The 22,321-nt window shown below is 43.2% G+C and overlaps 1 protein-coding gene across 1 annotated transcript; it reads right to left on the bottom strand.

Moving 5' to 3' along the window:
- Nucleotides 1–108: 108 nt before the first annotated feature.
- On the bottom strand, nucleotides 109–21,352 carry LCT (lactase). The gene is made up of 17 exons (XM_074828567.1): nucleotides 20,689–21,352; nucleotides 18,147–18,226; nucleotides 16,826–16,909; nucleotides 15,761–15,863; nucleotides 15,038–15,113; nucleotides 13,553–14,240; nucleotides 12,527–13,172; nucleotides 9,668–11,227; nucleotides 9,066–9,334; nucleotides 8,328–8,618; nucleotides 7,034–7,232; nucleotides 6,330–6,532; nucleotides 5,847–5,956; nucleotides 3,833–3,967; nucleotides 2,539–2,762; nucleotides 1,403–1,639; nucleotides 109–738 (listed from the first exon to the last, which is right to left on the bottom strand). Exons 1-17 carry the CDS (start codon nucleotides 21,350–21,352, stop codon nucleotides 527–529), a joined length of 5,781 nt encoding a protein of 1,926 aa, XP_074684668.1. The 3' UTR covers nucleotides 109–526.
- Between the last annotated feature and the right edge of the window lie 969 nt (nucleotides 21,353–22,321).

Here is a 22,321-nt window from a genome sequence, read left to right as displayed (position 1 = left end):
GAGATCTAATAAAGTATTGCACTCCGTTCAAACGTGAACACATAGTACTAAGGCCACTTCCATTTTATTATTAATTTGATAGATAATTCAAAAACTATGAAATAAAGGGGGGTGAACAATCTGTGCAGTACATTCTCATAGATCATTTTTCACCTGTCTAGACACTAACTTGTCTTAAAACTAGTAAGAAGCAGTAGAGCTGCTAGGGGCTGCTCTCAGAGCCCATGAAGAGACCTGCATCAGCTGAGGGGAGGTGAGGAAGCAAGGACAGATGCAAGCAGATGGGAGCAAGCAATTTTACTTTTGTCTTTGAGAAATCAAATCAGTAATGCCTGGGGAGAAGAGAGACAGTTAAGATAAAAAGAAAATTTTTTTCTGTCTTTTAAAGTTGGTAAGCGAACAACAAAATGATGGAGCCCTCTCTAAGGCAGGACACAAAGCTGCAGTTGTATAAGCACTAGGTTTCTTTTCCTGGTGCTGTAGACTTTAATAAAAACCAAAACAAACACTTTAGCAAGTGGAAACTTTACAGTTTACTAAGTTTCATGTGTGATTGTTTATGGGATCTTTTGGATAATCTTCCATACTGAAAAGCAAAAAGAGCCAAGCCCAGTGCTCCAACTGCAGAAAGAGCAAAAAGCACATAAAGTGCTGTTTCTGCACTTTGTGATGTTAAATCCAATCCCAAAAAGCTCACGCTGTTGGCCAGTCCTCCTGGTGTGATGTCTGTTGGTGTCACTGTCCATAGGAGAACAATAAGAAAGTATTAGTATACACCCTGAGTGAACTCTTCTGTGCATGTGTGTGCAGTGCCATAATTCTGTGGGAGCAAGGATTGACACAGTTCTACTCCAAGTAAAGGTACAACTGAGGCTGGTACTGCAATTCCTGAGACTTGAGGAGAAGTGAGTATTCTCTGGCAGCTGTGCTCATCCCCAAACCCCACACTAACTGGGTGCTGTTTGGTGTACTATTGTTGAGAAAATGTAAATGACAAGAATATTTCCAAAGGCTTACCCAAAACACTGATTCATGTAAAGGATTCAAAATTGTTTAGAAAAAATGGTGTGGGAATACTGAATGTGTATGGTTTGGAAAACATCTGTTAATCAGAGAAAAGTAAAAAGGAATAACGGTTTTGCTGCATTTGGGAACAGGTGTCTATCAAGGTGCTAAGGTGCTATTGCACAAAATCTAGTTGTTCTGGTTTTGCATACAGAAGCAACATCATTCTACATGAATGTTTTCAGCCATAACAAAGACAATTAGTCAATGCACTACTGGAGCCCTTAAAAATAATATTGCAGAAAGTGGTGGTGTCTTTAAAAACTATAAATTATGTAAATCTTTTGGGATTAGAGTCAGATACACACACAAGCAGGATTTCTGCTGCATGGCTTACCTTCAGGCTCCAGTTCCAGACAGGGGTGTGGGCCTGTTGCTGGGTCCGGAAACCCGTTGCAGTTTGTGATCTGCGCATAATACCTGGCAGAGGCCTTGGGGCACCGTCGCAGCTCGGGGTCTGTGAAATTCACGTGATAGAACCCAAACTTTTCATCAAAGCCCACTGCCCACTCAAAGTTGTCCATCAGCGTCCACGCAGTATAGCCTCGTAAGTCAACGCCGTCGAGCACAACAGCTGTGAGCAGGACCAGAGAGAGCAGTTAGCTGTGCAGCTGGGTGACAGGAGGTGTCACCACCAGGCCTCCAGGACACTGCCCAGCAGCAGCGGGGTTCCCAGGGCAGGGAGGTTATCGCCACATCAGCCTTGGTTTCGCTGTCTCTGCGTTCCCACCTCTCTCATGTGTTGCCTTAACTCAGTTGCTTTGAGGTAGTTCAGCTGCCAACTTATAGCTAAGGAGCAACCAGGGTTGCTCAGTCAGCCTGCTGGTACTGGAGACTGCTTTCCTCTGCTCCAAAAAATCAAAGCTTTTGTTCCAGAAGCAAAGGTTTAGGAACAGAAGAAAAGCCATCAACATGCAACCGTTGCTTAAACACATGTTTGTGGGGCCTTGCTGTGAAAAGGCAGTGAACAAGCACTTTGTCACTTTGTGAAGTTCTGCCTGGCAGCTCTGAGTACTTCAGAAGCAAACTGAAAAAGCCCTTCCCCCCACATTGCTTGACCACTGCTGTAATTGAAACCAGTTTGGGGTTGGTTTGTTTTCTGTTTTTTAAAAAGATGCTGTTTTTAGACACAGCAGTAGTCAAACTAGAAGTCAAAATAGGTATTCATCAAGTAGTAGTACCTTCCCTCACCAGATGCAGCTACAAAGAAGCTGCAGTTACCAGCTAATCCCCAGGGTTTGTTCTTCCTTTAGATCACCTTTCTCTGCAAAGTCATGGCTCTCCATGGACAGTTTCTGCTAAACCCAAAGGCTCTCAGAAACAGAGAAACCCATGTGAGTGTGTAACTTGGAAGTGTGATGGCAGTGGTCTTTCAGCTCTTCACAATTTGCTTTATACACGATCAGCCTTGTGACAGACACTGCTGCTGTAGTCTAGAGATTTGGATGATCAGATGTAAGGAATCATTCCTACCTTTCAGTGCTTCGTTAACGTAGCTCCGATAGTAATGCATTCGCCAAGTGTCATTGAAGTCTAAGTCTCCTCTTTCCGAGACCCCATTTTCAGTCACGTAAATGGGAGGGTTGTTGTACTCCTCCTTTATCCACCTCAGGAGCTTTCGAAAACCAAAGGGCGTCACCTTTAGCCAGATGGAACCAGAGTTCAGCCAGCTGCGGTCAGTTACTGAAGCTACACCCCTGCAGAGGAGGACACACTGATGAGGGACCTGTCCCCAGCACCTGCTGCCATGCCTGGCACCTCACTGCTGAGAAATCTGGGAATGAGCTCTGCAGAAAACTGAACCAGAGGTGACAGTGTGACACACCAGTGAAAGCATAGCAGGCTGAGGTGGTGCCGGTGCTCACAAGCCTCCAGAAAACACTTCTCGTACTTTGTTTTACAATCATACTCTGCTTAAATCAGCTATGGCTGAGGATGGGATGTGAGCTCCAAGTCTTCATACTTTGACACCATTTCTACTGTTGAATGTATGATGCAGTGCTTGAGCACACAAAATTGCCTTTTACACCTATGTACAGGAATGCAGGACTGAGCCCAGTGTCCTTCTACGGAGCTAAACCCCAGGGGCTGGGATGCAGCAGGAAAGGGAAGTTATAATAATTTCATATATTCTCTATGGAAACATTTCTGAAAACAACCTATGTTCACCCCCATGCATGGTCCTCTGACCTTAATTCTCGTCAGAAAAACTAGTAAGATCCTATTGTTTACCTGTTGAAGCTGGGGAAAGAAATTACTATCTAAAAATGTATACTTAACCATGAAGTGATTTAGCTATTCAGGCTTTGAACTTACATTTATCCAATGTGGTGATGGAGCAAACAACTGTTCAACAGCAAATGGAGCAGTATCCGTAAACCAGGATAATCTAACAGTTCTAACTGCAGGCTGGGGGCAGGAAATATGATAAATACTGTTTAAAGCTAATCCCAAACCATCAGGAGACTCACAAGAACAGATTCCTTCCTTTAGTAGATCCTCTAATTTTCTTTGTTGTGTTTTAAACATTCATGTTTATCATCGGGTTTGGGGAAAAAAAAAAAAAAAAAAAAAAGGGCTGTTGCTGGACTTTTGTGACAATAACAGCACCACAGGTACTGTTTGGGGATATTTTCCCTGGTATGGACTATAACAGCTTAAAATACCTGTCTCATGGCTTTATTTGCTATCAGTTTACATCGCTCAGTTGGCTCAGGCTCCACACAGGCATATTTTACTTGACCAATAATTTACATTCACCTCTTACCTATCAGAGTCATACGACATAACACCAGCAGGATAGTTTATCTTGTATGTTAAAACTGTAGTATAATGATTTAGACCAAAGTAGTCATATGTGCCTTTAATTCTTTGCTTTTCACTTTCGGTAAATTCTGGAAGTCTGCAATAGAAAACAGAAAAAAAGCATAAACCCCTCAAAAATCTAAGTCTTCTCAAGATTTCCCCTTCTTCTGCTTCTACCCCTACACAGTTCTGTTATGTAAACTAAGCTTTTGCTAGAATATGCAATTCCTGCTGCCTGCTCTAATGTTCTCTGAGAGAGGAAGAGACCTTTCACTGACCAGAAAACAGACACCCAATGGCTAGAGGTGCTGCTCACGGTCAAACTTCTTGTTTGACCATCATCCTGCTTTATAAGACAAGAAATGGTGTTTGCCCAGTCAGGAATTCGCTGGGAGGAACTGGCGACAATCATTTAGGTTGTCACATGGTCACCACAGCCCTACGGAGACCCAGAGCTGCAGTGTTTGTGAGTGATCTGTCTCAGCCCACCATCCTGCAAGAGCATGACTGGCTCTGAGAGAGGGAAGCATGAAGTGGTGCCTCCCAGCAGTGAGTGGCATCCACGGGGTCCTGTCCCTGCGCAGGCGAGCTGTCACGAGCCCCCTCAAAACCTGCTTGCATGCATGAAGGTGCAGGCAGCCATCAGTGCTAAGATGTGCTTCACAGCAGCAGAGAAACGGGCATCTGCTACAAAAGCTCTTCTCTGTATCATGGCAGAGGCTGATACAGCGTTGTCTCAAACTCTGGCTTCTACATGGGAAACAATAAAAGCTTTTGAGCACTCTCCCTGACATCCCCACTCCATATGGAACGCCTGTACTGGCACCACAGGCACAACAGGAGGTACCATGATCCTTCTAGAGGAACACAGTAAAACCTGGGAGAAGCTGGGAACTAGGCTCTTCACGTGGACTCCACCATTTAATCCCAAAGCACTCAGTTCCCTTCAAAAGGGCGGCCTCCTCAGAGAAAAACATCCCCCTTTGGGATCTGCAGCCCTACACAGTCTCCACAGAGTAAGAAACGGAGTCAGGGACATCCAGAGTACCCTGGAACAAGGAGCGAGGTTTCGGCTCTCTTTTAGCCAGAAGAGGGAGAAAATTCTCCTGGGAATTAGGTCCCTGAGCAACTCCTCCTGAAAATGCAGCCAGTGCTCCCGGCAATTTGGTGATGCTTGAGAGTTTGCAGTCTCAGATTGAGGACAGGGCTTCTTCCCCAGATTGAGATGCTTGGGCATGTTATCTCATGAAGCAACACACTTGACTTTGCTCTCTTATTAATGGCAGCAACCAGCAGAGACGAAATAACGTCAAAAAAACGCAAGTGTTTTAGGCACATACAAAAGCATAACTTGAATCTCGAAGAGGCCTGCCTTTGCTGCAGAGCACACACTGACTCTTCCACCATCTCCCTCATTTCAAAACAAGTGGTCTTTCACATTTTCAGAGAGGAATGAGCAGGAATAGCCCCAGCTCTAATACATCCCATTAAATTGCTATTAAAGGGAAAAAAGTGTATTCCTTATATGTGCCTAGAAAGGGAGAGAGAAGGAAAAACATTCATGGTGGAGCACTGCTACCACAATAACCTTAAGCTTAATTAATGGGAATGGAAAATAAGAAACGTAATTCAGAGGGGCCAATATGTTCTCGGTGCTCGAGTTCAGTGTGTAGTCTTAAGAAAAGTCAAAACACATTTACCATGGTGGTCAGGTAAAGCACTGGGTCTAATGCAGAGCATTTACTGTATCACTCTGAGCTGCCAACTTATTACCCCAAAGATATATTAGAACATTTAGTTTGCAAGAGAGGTAAAGACAGAATAGGCAAAATGGACACTAAAGTTTTTCTGTAGGGATACAGCAAGATCTTTACAGTAACATTGCAATAGAATCCTTGAAATTTAGCACTTCTATCAGAAAAGCAGGTTTCAGCACAGCAAGTAAAACAAAAGCAGATATGTGCCTGGGTTCTTACCGGGACTGACTCAGACCCTGAGCCAGACTGCGGTCCCGAATCCTTGTTTTCATCACTTCGTTATAATCACCATTTTTGTAAATGGGGTGAGCAAACCAACCTAGAAGAAACTAAGCCAGGAAATAAGGGAGAAGGATAAATTATGTATCAAAACAAGGGATTTAACCATTTCTGCTCCATGTGCTGCTTTACAGTTAATTTATAATTAACAGGCACATGGAGATACCCAGGGATGTCCACATAACAGCAGTAAATTTGATAAGCTTTTGTCACTGCAACCATATTTTGTCTCATTTCTGTTGCATACTTGATCAGTCACCAGAAGAGGGTGATACATTTCCCTGTAGTGATGCTTCTGGCTCATCCTTTTCTTTCAGTGAGATGCTGACCTGGGTTCTGGGCATCTCCAGCACCCAGAGAGGGGGTGCCACCATGAACAAACCCAGGAGCGGCAGGGAGAACTGTGACTGCATGTCTCTGTACCTGCACATATTGTCTGGCAGCATCAATGTCCTCCTGGTTGTATGGGTTCCTTGGCTCTGCCCAGTCAGAGTTGATGGTGATAGAGATTAGTCCTCCTTGTTTTGCCCGGTAGGTCTCATTGTAGAGGTGCCAGGCCTCCGCGTGGGCCTTGATTAAGTTGTGCCCCACCACATAGGGGGCTCGCCCTGGCCGAATGGAGATGCCTGCAGAGACAGAACAGGCAGTGGAGCAGCAATTCCCAGCTTTCTCAGAGGCTGCTTCCCAAGTTAACACAACACCCAGAACCACCTGCTAGTAAATGAATAAACGTGCAGCACCTGGTGCCCTTGGGCCCAGCCCTAGGCTGGAATCGGGCAGAGACAAGGTGCAGCTGTGGTGAGCAGGCTGTGCAGGGCCCCACGTTGCCCCTTCCTCGTCCTGCAGTGGGACATGGGCTGCTTTGCCTCTTTAGCAAGAATAATCCGGAGGGTGCAGAGGAGGGGTGGATTGGAGGAGTGGCAGAAGGAGGATGGCTCTTGGAGGGGATAGGCAAAGTGAAAGAAGGACCTGTCCACCACACCACAGCAGTCCAAACCCCATTTATCCCCACCACACTGTCTTCCTTGCTCTACTTTTGCAAGCCCCTAGCATCTCCTCTACGGCAGTGTAAACCAGTCGTGCCCATAGTGCTGGGAAGGCTCTGAGGTTCTGCCCAGCCATCTTACCTGGAGCAGCTGTGCCAACGCCATAGCCACAATATGCAGTGTTGTAGGGTTCATTGAAGGTTATCCAAAATTTCACTTTATCTCCCAGTCTCTGGAAAAGGAGCTCAGCATATTCCTTAAACCTCTGAACTATAGTATCGTTCTCCCACCCACCAACGTTCTGCAGTGCCAGTGGGAGGTCCCAGTGATAGAGAGTTACCTGTGGGGAAAAAGAGCAAAAGAAAGGACTCCACCAGTCACCCTTACTTTCAGAAATAAGGACAGTAACGCAGCCTCATTTATGAGCATAAAAAAACTGTGCTTTGATCTGCAGCTACCTGTTCCTAAGGATGTTTGAGTTTGTAGCGATCACTCATGCACTCAAATGAAGTGCCTTTTGGCCAGTATTTCAGTTTCTTTAGGACGTGGGGCAATGACTCAAACTCTAGGGACTGCCTGAAGGTGAAGATGAAGCTTTTACCAAAAACCACCAGAACTTTGTGATAGCAAGAGCTTGTCAGTGAAGAACCGCTGCGCCCGCACTGACTCTCAGGTGAAATCCAGTCCCACAGAACACCCGCTTGGGCTGGCACATCCGTTGGACCAGTCTAGAGCAACGCCGTAGAGCCACGAGGTGATGCTTGTGTGGATGTTGTTGGGTTGCTCCGTGCACGATGTGCATACGCACCCACACAGCGTTTGGTGCAGCCATGTGCACTCCCTACGCGTACCAGCGTGGTTTGGGGAGGACAGGGACAGCCAGCAGTGGGGAAGCAACAGGTAGAAGCAGCAAAAAGCTACACATGTCCAAGTCTATGGGAACAGGTCAGATTCACTCAAAAGTGCTGAAGGAGCTGATTGATACAGTGGTGAAGTCACTGTCTGTTATATGTGACAAACCACGCTGATCTGTGGAGCTCCCTGACTCCTGGGAGAACAGTGTTACACCTGTCTCCAAGAAAGGCAAGAAGGAGACCCTGGGAACTACAAGTTGGTCGGCCCCACCTCAGTCTCCGGAAAGATCATTGCATAGGTCCAGTGGAATCCACTTCCAAGCACATGAGCGACAAGAATGTAATTGGAAACAGCCAACAATAAGGTTACTGTGATCTCCCTGGGTAGTAATTTCTAACAAATATATCACTTACATTCCCAGCTCCTTTGCTTATGCAAAAACCATGTTTCCTTGCAGAACACAATGAAAAACAATTTCTGTGCGAAGGAGGGCATGGATGGAAATACACAGATGTGCTCTGAGCATCGGACTTGGGTTCTGCTATTTCTTAGTTACCTGAAAGTCACTGGTTTTAGTTACCTGAGGCATAATGTTAGCTGCCAGAAGAGCATCGATAAGCCTTTCATAGTAGTTCAGTCCCATCTCATTGATGTATCTGGTGGTCCCATCTGGGAGAACGCGGGACCAGGAGATTGAAAAGCGATAGTGAGACACCTTGAGGCTTTTCAGCATTTCTACATCTGCCTCAATCTTGTGGTAGCTGTCACAAGCTACATCTCCAGTGTCATCATTGCTGATTTTCAAGGGAGTGTGAGAAAATTGGTCCCAAATGCTAAGTCCTTTTCCATCTGCTCTCCATCCTCCCTCAATCTGTAATTGAAGATGGGGGGAGAATTGTTAGTAAACTCTAAATTTAGGTCTTGGCCTAGCAAAGATTTCAGCCTGTTAGTCTTTGTGGCACTACACAATATTTTGACTTATCAGCTTAAGTCTAGAAATAGCAATGTTTCTGCTGTACCAAACTAGTAAGACCTCTTGGGCCTCAAGGAAAGACATATTAGCAAATGTCTCAGAAGAGGCATTGTTTCAGTTCACCCACGGCTCCATATTGGCTGGCTCTTGTGAAGCCCATGCTGCTGTCTCAATTCCTGTGGTATAACCATGCCCTTAAACATCTCCAAGTTCCTCCCTTTTACAGCAGTTGTTACACTAACCCTCAATTACAGGAAAACCTAATGTTACAAAAGCTGTAGGTGTCTCACCCAAAATGAATTAACTGTCCACATATACTTTAAGGGTCCGTCTCGGTTTCCTAACCTGATATGCTGCAGTTGCTACACTCCACCAAAAGTTCTTTGGAAACTCTCCATATAAAAATTCATCTTCTTTTGGCAGTGGGATACCGTTATTGCGGATGATTTCTGCATAGTACACAGCAGAGCGTTTTGGGGTTCTTGGCCTGTTGGGATTGTCAAAATCAACCTGGTGCAATCCAAATCTGGGATCATAACCATTCAACCATTCAAAGCTATCCATAAAAGACCAAGCGTTGTATCCTCTGAGATTAACACCATCCAACTTGTAAGCTGAAAGACCAGAAACAAATGGAAAAGCATCAGTGATATAATCACACATTAATCACACATAAATTCACATGCAAGCACGCACATGCTTCTGGCTTCATACAGCTGGCACTGGTCAACTAAGATCATTAAGAGACTCTACATAGTTGGAGGATACAAAGTACAAACAACCATGCAAAGGAGATCATAAAAAGAAACACTATGTTTATATTGTGTTCAGAATATTTAAAGACTGATACCGATCACTTTTAAGAACTACTTTTCAGAGGAATAAAGTAATCAGAAATCTAGACAGAAGACACAAAACACGAACAGAACAAAAGCAAACGTTGGTACCTTTTAAAGCTTCATCAATGTACGTTTTGTAGTAAAATATCCTGGTATTGTCATCAACATCCGATTTGGTCTTTATCCCCACCCCATTCTCAATTATGTATATTGGGGGATTTCCATATTCTTCTTTGATCCAGTTCAGTAGCCTCCTCAGTCCCCAGGCCACAGCCCGATGGCCAGTAATAGCTGAGGAAGGCCAGGAGCTGTCAACCTTTGTTAAAACTTCCTGGTCATACTCATAAGAGAAGGGTCTCAACCGGGTCGTTGAATGGGTTACAATTTTGGAGGTGTAGCTGTTGAAGCAAAAAACATCTGCTGTACCCCTGATGTAGTCACGCTCCTCTGCTGTGAAAACTGGTAGGCGAGATGAGGGCAGGTTCTGGAGCTCACTCCTGTTCCCAACTTTCCACTTCATGACCTCGGGGTAGTCCCCGTTTTTGAAAATCGGGTGTGTAAACCACCCCACCAAAAACTGCAGGTACCTGTCTGCAGCCTCTATGTCCCTGGGGTCACTTGGTGTCTTTGGCTCAACCCAGTCAATGTTGGGACACAGAGCAATGACCCCTCCCTGACTCGCTCTGTATTTGTCATCGTAGGTGTGGTAGACCCTGGCGTGAGCTTTGAGTAAAATGTGGGCAACCCTGTAGGGAGCACTGCCAGGGTCATTGACGTTGGGTGGAAGTGTCCCAGCGCCATAGCCAGCCCAGGCAATGACTTGGGGTTCATTGAATGTAATCCAGAACTTCACCCTGTCCCCAAAGGTCTGGAAACAGAAATCTGCAAAACTATCAAACAGGTCAATCAGCGCGCTGCTCTCCCAGCCACCAATGTCCTGGAGAGCTTGTGGCAGGTCCCAGTGGTAGAGAGTGACGATTGGAGTGATGTTGTTTGCAACCAGCCCATCGATGAGCCGGTTATAGTAGTCAATTCCATGGCTGTTTATTGAGTTGTTCCTTCCGCTGGGGAAAATTCGAGACCAGGATAGGGAGAAACGATAGTTCTTTACCCCTAAGGCTCTCAGCAGGTAAACATCTTCCTCCACCTTGTTGTAGCTATCACAAGCTATATCTCCAGTATCACCATTCTTTATATTCCCTGGGACATGGCTGAAATTATCCCAAATGCTGGGTCCTTTGCCATCAGCATCCCAACCTCCCTCTACCTGGTAGGCAGAAGATGACACACCCCATGTAAAGTTCTCTGGGAATGTCCCATAAAAGTACGTGTCCCTTTCAAAGTTTGTTTGAGATGAAAACTTCTCCCAGACAACTTTTGCCTTGGAGGGAACTTCTGATGCTGGTAAATTTGGCAACTTTGATGGCACGGGTAAGTCAAACACCACCGGTGTAGAAAACCTGTCCAAGACTTTGGATGGGAAACCATTTTTTTCGATAACACTGGAATAGAAATAAGCAGATGCCTTGGGAGTCCTTGGTCTGTTGCTATCTTCAAAATTCACATGATGCAGCCCAAATTTTAGGCTGTACCCCACTGGGCCTTCAAAGCCATCAACCAGGGATCGAGCAACATATGCCCGAACATCAACTGCATCTAGTTTTACCGCTGTCACAGAAACAGTACAAGACATTGTTATTCATAAGAACATTTTATGAACACAGCACAACATAAGCACCACAATTGAGGATAACAGTGTGATAAGCCAAATATCTACAAATGGTCTTCTAGGCAAAAAAACCCCACAAAACAACAAAACAATTAGAGTATCTGGCAAGAAGAGCAGTCAGCGTTGTAATAGGAGCTAGTCAAATGCTTGGTGATAAAAATGCAGGAGAAAAGAAATATTAATCAAGAGATATTTGAGTACAGGACACTTGTGCCACTGGTATCCCTTTCCCTGTGTTCTTGCGTTCAAGCACAATTCCTTAATTTAGGTATATGGTGCACTTTCAGATTTAACACTATAGTAAAACTGAAACATTACGTGTATTTAGTGCTTGCTTATCTTCCCTGAGCACAGGAGAGCTTCTTTTAGCAGAACAATGTATCCAATACCAGCAGAGGGAGGTCCAGCAACCTTCCTCCCATTGCCTACAAAAAAGCACTAAATCTCTCTCATTCCAGGAAAGTTCATTTCCCACAAGCAGTCCATCTTCTTTACTTCTGCTGAGGCATAACAGCAATGCTAAATTGTGTTTTCTGTAGCTCTTTTAACACTTCTATCAGTATATTGAGAACTTGTCAAGAAGATCAAATGCTGTACACACTGATCACCAACCTATTTAATACAGTATATTTAATAAAGTTTTCCTGACCACATTGATTTGTGTATCTCAAGAGATTATCAGTTAAATCTCTATTTGAAATCTCAAACCTTTATACCTGTCCAGAACTTCAGTCACTAATATTATTTTTACGTCAATTGATACACAGTTTGCAAAGATACAAGCATACCTTGAACCTTGCTCAAAATGATTGAGGTATAAATATCTCTCTAAAAATTCTAACCTGAAATGGGACAGGATGCTGTCAGTTAGATCTGCTTAATCAGTAAAGACATCGTTCAGTCCTGATCTAGGAGATCTCTCTAGGCAAGAGCTTGCCTGCAGGCAAATCATCTTCAGGGGAGCTGAAGTGTATAAACAGTGTTCTCACAGAGGGACTGATGTTAGGGTTCAGGCTACATTTATCGATATATATGAAAAACCTGTTTCCATATCTAAACAGAATGGAGAGTTCCATATCTGGACACCAGATAGGGTGAAGTACATGAGGTCACACTACATACTCAATAGGCAGCTGACCTCATACCACTATGCAAGTGGTGATGTTTTCAAGTTAACCACCATGGAAGTGATAGAATAACTAGTTGTCATTATTAAAAAAAAAAAAATTTCTCCATACCTTTTAGAGCCTCATTGATGTACTGGCGGAAATAATCCACTCGCAGAGTGTCATTGATAAGATCCCCTGTGTCTTCTGTCGGCATACCATTTCCCGCTATGTAAATTGGGATCTTTGTCCCCGTATATTCCTGGGACACAAACTTCAGCAGCCTTCTTAATCCCCAAGGCACCACATGGATCCAAGAAGAGGCAGTCTGTGGCCAAGAAGGATCTACGTGCGAGGAGAAGTTCCCGATGCTCTCGTAGCCTGGTGTGCAGGTCCCATTAGTCACAGCACTGACCAGGCGGGAAGTGTAATGGGAAAGGCCAAAAAAATCTGCAGTCCCTTTCACCCAGGACTTTTCCTCCTCTGTAAACAGAGGCAGCTGTGCAACTGTTGTGGAGCACTGCTGGTTTACTTCCTGGATCTGAGCCTTCAGAAGCTCTGGGTAATCACCATTAACAAATACGGGGTGAGCAAACCAGCCAAGCATGAACTGCAGGTACCTCTCAGATGCCCTCACGTCCTCAGAGTTGGTTGGAGTCTTGGGTTCAGCCCAATCCGAGTTCAGCACCAACCCCACCTTTCCCAGTTGCTGAGAGCGGTATTTGTCATTGTACAGGTGCCAGACCTTGGCATGAGCCTTGAGAATTGTGTGAGCCACCTGGGGGCAGAAAGCAGAGGAATGTGTGTCACACTGCTTTGCACAAGAACTCTTAAGCATTGAGATTATTGGCATGTGAGAATGTCATCTCCATCCAAAAGAAGAAAACTTGACAAAACAAATAATCATAGCCAGAGTGCTGCAGGTTTTGGATTAAGCAGAAGAATCTAGCTATCCATCAACACCAGCTTTCAGAATAGAAAAATAAAGCCATCTAGCATCCATTAACTACCCCATTTTTTTGCAAGTATCAAAAATCCAACAAGCAAATAGTTGTCTCAGAGGCCACATTAGACTTGAAGTCTTAGAGTACAGAACCATCAGAGGAAAACAACACAACAATGGCAGGTGCAGGATCCCAGTTGTCACTGTGTCCCTACCTTGAAAGATGCTACTCCTGGGTCAGCGATTCCTGGAGGATGCTCTCCGGTGCCATAGCCAGCATAGCTGATAACCCAAGGCTCATGGAAAGTAACCCAGATCTTGACCCGATCCCCAAAAGTGGCAAAGCAGAAGTCCGCATAGTTTACAAAAGCATCTATGATACTGTCATTCTGCCAGCCACCAAGAACCTGAAGAGCTTGCGGGAGGTCCCAGTGGAACAGAGTCACCATGGGCTCAATGTTAGAGTCTAGCAACCGGTTAATTAATTGGTTGTAATATTCAACACCCTTGGAGTTGATGGTCTCGTTGGTGCCAGCAGGGAAAATTCTAGGCCAGGATACAGAAAATTTGTACAGTTGGGGGTGAAGACCCCGAAGTAGGTAAACGTCATAGCTGGTTTTATAGTAGCTGTCACATGCCACGTCTGCTGTTTGGTTCATGTAGACGTGACCTGCATGCCCAAACTGATCCCAGATGCTCTCTCCTTTCCCATCCTCTGCCCATGCTCCCTCAATGTTAAAGGCACCTGTGGATGTGCCCCAGAGGAAGCCACTTGGGAAAACATCTTGCAGAAAAGAATCTCTCTCCAATTCAGACTGTTTAGCAAACATTTCCCAAACTTTTTGATAGGAGGAGCGAGGGGCAAGAGCAGCATCTGAGTTCTCCTGTAGAGTATTTGTTTTGCTGGAAATAGAACAAAAAGAAGTTAAAATCTCCAGGGTGGATGCCAGTGACACAGAACTTGCGAACACAGAGGACAGAAGAATCATTTGCTTCCCTTCCAGCTGACATAAGCCCCTTAGGGTATAGTTCCTTCCGTCATCTGATCAGTCCAACCCACAGCCATCCAGCTAGCAGGTGAAGGTGGAGTGCAATGAACTAACTGCAGAGCAGCTCAAGAGTTATATGTCTAATGCAATTTTTGCAGGTAGATTCTCATAATTTGTTACGGCTAGGTCAAAGGTGCAGACAAAATCCTTGCCGTGTGTAGCATTTTCACGTGCTACAACTGCTCTCATGAGTTTCCATGGGATAAGCTAAAACTAATCAATCCTGCTTCTGCAATCCTTAGCATCTCCCTGCACAACATCATCTACATTTCTGTAGACACAATTGGCTTCTCTCCTAGGAAAGTCTTTTTTTTTTTTTTTTTTTTTTTTTTAACAGTTTCGCTCTTGAAAAGAACAGAAGCCTTGGGAAATGTAGTTGTTACTATTGGCTTCTACTATTGTAGTTGTTACTATTGCAATCTGGGTAACCAAGGATCAGAGAGTGGAAGAGGATTACGTTGCCTGTAATAGTAGGACAGAGGATTGCGTGTAATAGCAAGAGACTGGGCTCAGCAGGAGGGCATTCCTTTCCAGTCCTTTCAGCAACTAAAAGAGACTTTACCACTAAAACTGTCTTGTGTCTGCCTGCTCACAGGTTTCTAGAGGACACCATTTTATTACAGTATCTGATAAAAGGGACAAAAACTGTACCTGAAAACATGAGATGATAAGTCCAAGAATTCATTAACATCATACCCAATCGTACGTGCCTCTTCTTTATTAATAGCTGAAAATGAACAAATGGTAAGTGATGAACTCAGTTGCAACTTAGATACCATGGACTGCATGACTAGTTATACATACAATTACACCTTTAGAAACTAGGTGCTTTCTATAGCTAATAGTTATTTTCCTCAGATCAAGTATGTTGGGTTTTTATTAGATATTTACAATTTTGTGTTAAAAAATGATCACAGAATCATAGAATCATTTAGGTTGGAAAAGACCTTTAAGACCATCGAGTCCAACTGTTAACCCAGCACTGCCAAGTCCACCACTAAACCATGTCCTAAGTGCCATGTCTACACGTCTTTTAAATACCTCCAGGGATGGTGACTCCACCACTCCCTGGGCAGTCTGTTCCAGTGCTTGACAACCCTTTCAGTGGAGAAATTTTTCCTAATATCCAATCTAAAGCTCCCCGGCACAACTTGAGGCTGATGAAAATGATGGAAGAACTTTGGGGAAGATTTCCTGCTTCTCCCTCAACACTTACCATCTGCCCTTAATTTTCCAAGAAGGCTATGAAGGAAACCATGAAGTTGTTTCATCTAATAGCAACAGTCTAGACTGGACAAATTTGAATTTCCTCTATAATTTGCCATGCACAGCTTAGCTAAAAAAGTCTCCTCCTTCTTGCATTATGTCACTCACCTGTGACAATGGCAGCTACTGGTATGAAAGGATTCTCTTCCATGGAACCACAACCAAGGAACTTTAGACTAAAGACCAAGATCTCTGTGTCCTTCCAGACTCTCTGCAAAATCAGAAGTCAGAGATTTGTAGGAAAAGAAGCATCAGCCAGCTACTAAAACCATGCTCTTGGCATTTACTGCTTTTAACACAGAATAGGAAATACCTAGAAGACTGAGAATCAGTGATAATTCTTCAAAGTTAAATTAACAAGAGAGTAGGCATTAAATACCACCCACTATTTTCCTCTGATCCAAAAAAAGCCCAATGTAAATCAAAGCATAAACCCTAGAAACTTTCAGTGTTTGACCTGTCATTGAAAAGGCACAAGGAACTATGTCCTTTTTTGAAAGTTTACTTGGTAAGAATTTGTTGCCATAAATGTTTGACCCACTTCAGATTTTTAGGGTAATTGCAGCATGCTGGGACCCTAAAGAGAATGAGTCACGTCGGTAGCTCCTTATTATGCTACTCAGTTGCTGGATGATTCTCATTTTATATTTTAAGAACGCAGTTCACTACCAGAGGTTTAATATCAGGTACTACCCTCTAGCATCACTGACATTGTTGTAGCCATGTGATCTAATCCTTTCGCAAACTCATCCTCATTAACATTTCTAGCACTGCCTCTACTGATGAGGAGTTGAGAAGTTTGGTAGTACCATTGCAGAACCCATGCTAGAATAAAATAGTGTCTTTTTGTGTAAAGGTATTAGTCTAACAGCTTGTCAAAGACTTAAGATGTGAAAGAGAAGGTTTTTCAGTCCTGGTCAAAAGAATTAGGCCATTCCAGCTGATGAGCATTGACCAAGATGATCCTTTCCAGCACTTTCGAACACCTGTTTTTAGTCAGAATAACAACAGAGAAGTAAGTAAGCACTATGCAGCTGTTTCCTACTGTAGCTGTTGTCTGAGCTCTCACAGCAAATCAGAACTGTTTAGACATGCATCAAGAAACTTGAAATTCCCCTTCTATTTATGGTCTGTTGTTTGCTGCTTTAATTTTAACACTGTGCATAATGTTACCTGGAATTCACTCAATTTCTCGTAGAAATCTGTTTCATTTCCACAGTAATACTGAAGGCTGAGAGACAGAAAGTCAACTGAATCCTGGAAACAAGAAAAGGAAAATAATCATCCTGGAGTAAAATTATATAAAACTGTGAAATGTCTGATAAAGATGCATTGCTGGAGTAAGAAGCCATAGAGCTATGTGGGAGCCCTGGACAATATAATGAGTACAAACTGGGTACTCTTTGGGAAAATGCATTTTGTATCTCTCATTCTAAACAAAGTAAAATTTAAACAGCTAAATGAAATTCTAGGAGTATTTTATAACTTTAATATTAATGATTTGCAGTTGATTTTTTTAATTAGTAAGACTGTCTATGATTAATCAGTCAGAGAAACCTTTGCAACTATGTGGCTCAGGTAGGCCTTATCAATAATCCTTTGGGGAAAGTCCACTTCAGAAATCTTTGATAATTCCAAACTACAAGCGTTATCCCACTAGAAGTAATCAAGTTCAAGGGAATAGATTGTATGCTTTTAGTAAACCAGCTGATGAAGTTGGAAAAAAAACTGATAAGCTTTCAGTTTATTTTTCAGTCCAAAGTTTTCTTCTAGTTTAGTCAGTTCACCTAATACAACATCTTTCTTCTCCCTACAAACCACACCTTGCTTATAGCCTTGAAATGTCATGCCCACAGCATTGCTTACCCTGTCACTAAATTTTGAAGGATTGTGAATACAAGTAAAACACCTGCACTGTCATTTCTTCACTGTATCCTACATAAACGTCCCTCAGGTGAAGACAACTACTAACAGAGAGTTTGGTCTTTACAGAAACGATGTCATCGTCTTTGCGGAGATTATGTTCTCCTTATGTTGTGCCATCCCTGTGCAACTAGATCACTTTTAGCACAGCTCCATCTGTGTTTTAACATAAGCAGATTTTTTAAATAGCAGCTGTTTAAAATAAAGTATCTATTTCTTTGGTGGTGCATTAAGTAGACTTGCAAAGAAAATGATGGTGGGTACACTTTTTGCAGACACTGTGTCATTTAAGCATGTATATTGATAAAATTGCCAATTATGAGAGCAAACACGTCTCCATGTATCTTAATCAGTACTTACTAGCCAAGAAAGGATACTGAAGTAATTTCTAAAATCAGTGAGCTTCACATGATCAGACTAATCAAATAAGTAGTTTAACAAATTGGTCAGCTGGTCAACTTGATAAAATTTTATTTAACTTGCAACAAGTCACTGGATCCCATACATAAAAATAAAGTTAAATTGAATCAAATTTATATAACTTTGGAAATAATTTCTATTAAGATGTTACCTGAAGAGAAACTGAAAGCCATTCTGATGAAGCGCTATCCAAGACATGACCCGTTCCTAAAGCAATGGACAGCCTTCCACCTTGAAAAAAAAAGAGACAGTAATATGTTAAGGACAAATAAAAAATTTCAGTTCACTCCAGTTATTTTAAAATCAGTTGGAAATTTTTGAAGATGTGGAACATCAGACAGTGGCCTAGGTAGCTGATTTCAGAATACCCACTACGATTTCAACAGAGAGTTGAAGAAGGTAGAAATTCAAAGGCAGAGTTCAAGGATCAATAAATCTTGTCCTATCATGACTGCTCATAAACAGCACTGTTGTTTGCAGGAAGGTGGATCTGAATAAGCTGTCCAGTGGGTACCCTTCCACTCCATGCATAATTATAAGTAATATCTTTAATTTTCATGCCTTTGTGGTGGTTTTACAGTGGTTATTCTTTTAAATCCATTCTGTGCTAGATGCTGCTGAGATGCTGGGATGGCAGAGGGAAGCTGGGCAACTTTGTACTGCAAAGTATTCCTGACAAATGTAAAAATTAAAAATAAATATATTAATTAAAAATTTGAAAAAATTATGACTCAGCCAGCTCTACTGGTTGTCTGCTCGGGACAGAAAAACTCCAAGCCCAAAGAAGGCATATCCAAGAGGACAACTGCTTAGAAAATCCCAGGTACCCACCATAGAAGAGGTGACATTCTCTTGCTCTGTGTAACACAATTAGAGTTAAGATTTAATTACTTTAAAACCCCAGTGTCTGCAATAAGGAAAGTCAAACAAAGGACAATGCAGACCTCCTCACACTACTATTATCTCACAGGAGACTTCTTGTGCCTTGTTTCTTCATGGTTTGAGGTACATTTCAGGAAGTTTTTAGTCTTTGTGAGTCAGGAAGAGGTACACAAAAATACATTACTATCTACAAAATAGCTTTGTCATTGTACACAGAAAAGCATAGAGCAAGACTGGATTTGAGTAATTTTAAAGTAATGTGGAATTGATAGACAATTAATTTTCATTTTACACTAAAAAGTAAATATTTTGTTTCATGTTGCTTTATTTAACTGTTTTAATCAACTTTTTGAAGTTAAATAAAATAATTTCCCTTTGATTAAATGAGAAATGTCATTTTAAACCATGATCAGCTTTGTTTAAGTGGATTTTGTCGATACATTTACAAAGATTTCCACCTTTTGGGTGGAAGGCTGATGGTTGGATTTGGCCCGATTCTTCAGCTAGATGTGGACCTCCAAAGGTGTATTCCTTGGGAACACATCATGCTTTGAAATGAAATGCCCGCACCCATCATACGTAAGAGATTATAGCACAGCCACTGACTGATGGCACAATCTTCCTCTCTTAGCTGAAATGGTAGCAATTGGAATCCCATTTTTCAATGACATTGAAATAAGTAATAGGCTTTAAAAATGAGATGACTAGGCAGGAATCACAGAATCATACGTTGGGTTGGAAGGAACCTTAAAGATCACCCAACCCCCCTGCCATGGGCAGGGACACCTTCCACTAGCCCAGGTTGCTCAAAGCCCCGTCCAACCTGGCCTTGAACACTGCCAGGGAGGGGGCAGCCACAGCTTCTCTGGGCAACCTGTGCCAGTGTCTCACCACCCTCACAGGAAAGAATTTCTTCCTTAATCTAAATCTACCCTCTGACAGTTTAAAACCGTTACCCCTCGTCCTATCCCTACACCCCCTGATCAAGAGTCCCTCCCCAGCTTTCCTGTAGCCCCCTTTGAGTACTTGGGAGGCTGCTCTAAGGTCTCCCCGGAGCCTTCTCTTCTCCAGGCTGAACACCCCCAACTCTCTCAGCCTGTCCTCACAGGGGACGTGCTCCAGCCCCCTGATCATTTTTGTGGCCTCCTCAGGACCCGCCCGAGCAGGTCCATGTCCTTCTGATGTTGGGGGTCCCAGAGCTGGACACAGGGAGGGTCTCATGAGAGCAGAGTAGAGGGGGAGAATCCCCTCCCTTGACCTGCTGGCCACACTTCTCTAGATGCAGCCCAGGACATGGTTGGCTTTGTGGGCTGCAAGATCCTTCCTAAGTCTCAGTCCCACTTTTATTATACAACACATTTAAGGTTGGGTATATGAACAGTATGAGACTACAGTTCATCGGGGACATATGCTGGTCTTTAAATTAAGAGTACATGGACAACAGTCCTTAGAGAAAAAGCATATAAAAGTATTATAATATTTTGTTTTGAAGTACTAGTTTCTGCTGCTCAAATTAACTGGAGACTATTTAATACTTCCCTGATGCTTTAAAGATTAAATATAAATATGCACACATACATGTATATATTATCCCCAAATATTTTGGCTGTCATTTCAAGTCAAATGCAATTACCAGTAAATTATAAAACGATTATCAAAATAAGGGATTTGAAGGAACCCGTTACTCAAGGATTTCTATGCAATCCTGAAAGCACTGATAGCGTATTCACACAGACGTTGCACGTAGCAGTTGCCATTTAATCCCATCACAAAATATTTGTGAAAAAGTCATATAAAAAAATCCCCCTTACCCGCTGGCGAGTATTTCTCATGGTAGACAGTGTAAGCTCTTTCATGAGCGGCAGCCAGGGCCTGGGCTCGGTACTGGGGTTCATCATAAGGCAGGCTTGTAAGGACCTCTGGCAGGTCGCTGAAGGTGAGCCACACATCGACCAGGTCCCAAAAAACACGGAAGCTGAACTCTGCGTATTCCACAAAAAGGTCAGCAAATGCATTGGCTTTCTGACCCATGGCCTGTGCGGCCACAGCGCCAGGGACACGCTGGTGCTGCAGAACTACCACCGGCCTAAGATCTGCAGCAACCAGGGTCTCGAGCAGCTCCTGGTAGCACTGCACTTGAGCTTCATCTGGCTTCCTGGCATCCCCCTTCGGAAGAATGCGTGTCCACGGCAGGAAGACTTTGTAATGCGTCACCCCGATATCACGAAGGTGGGAGAAGTACTGGAGCAGCTCAGGAGCCACAAGATCTTGTTGGCACAGGTAATCATGGCCTTCAGCCATGGCAGGGCCCTCATCGTCCTTGGGTAGGACTTGGTTCTGCAGATGCAACCTATGTACTAACTTGCTGGGTAGAGGTCCAGCAATGGCGATAAAATTCTGCGCAAATTCTCCATCTATCCCAAGGCTGGGAGAGAGTAACAGAAGGAAGACAACTGTCTTACAAATCAGCTCCATTTCTGGACCTGCTTCAGAAACAGTTATTCCACACTATTTATATTACAGTAGAAGTAATATTTAACTGAAATTATCTATTACACGGATAAATGTTCCCAGAACTAGCTGACACTGGAATGATAACATATCAGGACTTTCAATCACTAGATGAACAAACAAATGGGTGAATACAAAAACCACTGTCAATTAGTTGGAGAAAGGTCATGTAGAAACATTTTCTGAGATGTTCATGTTCCCCTTTATGCTTGAACATCAGTTGACATTTGCGGATACTACCTCCATTTCAGAGGAAGATAAAATAAGTAGACAATGCTTTTCATCTCCTCTTGGCCTTTTTTTGGCTTAAGAGGAATCCCAGCACAACTCTGGATGCAGAAAATAACAAGAGCAGTTGCCTGCATTGCTGGGACTGGATGCCACCATGACTCAGGGTGGGCAGGCCAGCAAGAGGCACGTTTGTACGGTAATTCTTGTGTGCATAAAGGAAATCTGAGATTTGGCATCCTACCCCCTTGGAAAAGTGGTTGTTACGTGAATTCAGGCAGCAGCAACAATGCGTGTCCTCATGCCTGATAACATCGAGGAATTTGAACAACATCATTTTATTGCTTTCCAAAGTACTCCAGCCTTGAGAGCACATGCTCTCTCAGCAGGGTGGACATACAGATCACCTACCTGAACTGCTGCAGGGAAGAGATAGCTCGACTTTTCTACGTTCAAATAGAGCAAAACTGAAAAGCTGAGAACATTTACTTGAAACTGCTGTCTGTGCTGCCTAAATACAGAACGTTTAAATCAACTAAACACAAAACTCAACTATATTGAAAAGTCAGTTCCATCTCCCAGTTTATTTCCTTTAATAAGCAATTTTTGTCTAAAGCATACCTGGAATCATCTGGGCAACTTCCTGCTCTGTCAAGCAATATTTAAGTTACAATAGAAAACATCTCTCAACATTTGCTGTTACTC

Source organism: Strix aluco, chromosome 6 (genome assembly GCF_031877795.1).
Source record: "Strix aluco isolate bStrAlu1 chromosome 6, bStrAlu1.hap1, whole genome shotgun sequence".
In the NCBI taxonomy this organism is placed as follows: Eukaryota; Metazoa; Chordata; class Aves; order Strigiformes; family Strigidae; genus Strix; species Strix aluco.
The sequence above is the reverse complement of the archived record's forward strand: the minus strand, read 5'-3'. Positions and strand labels throughout refer to the sequence as shown.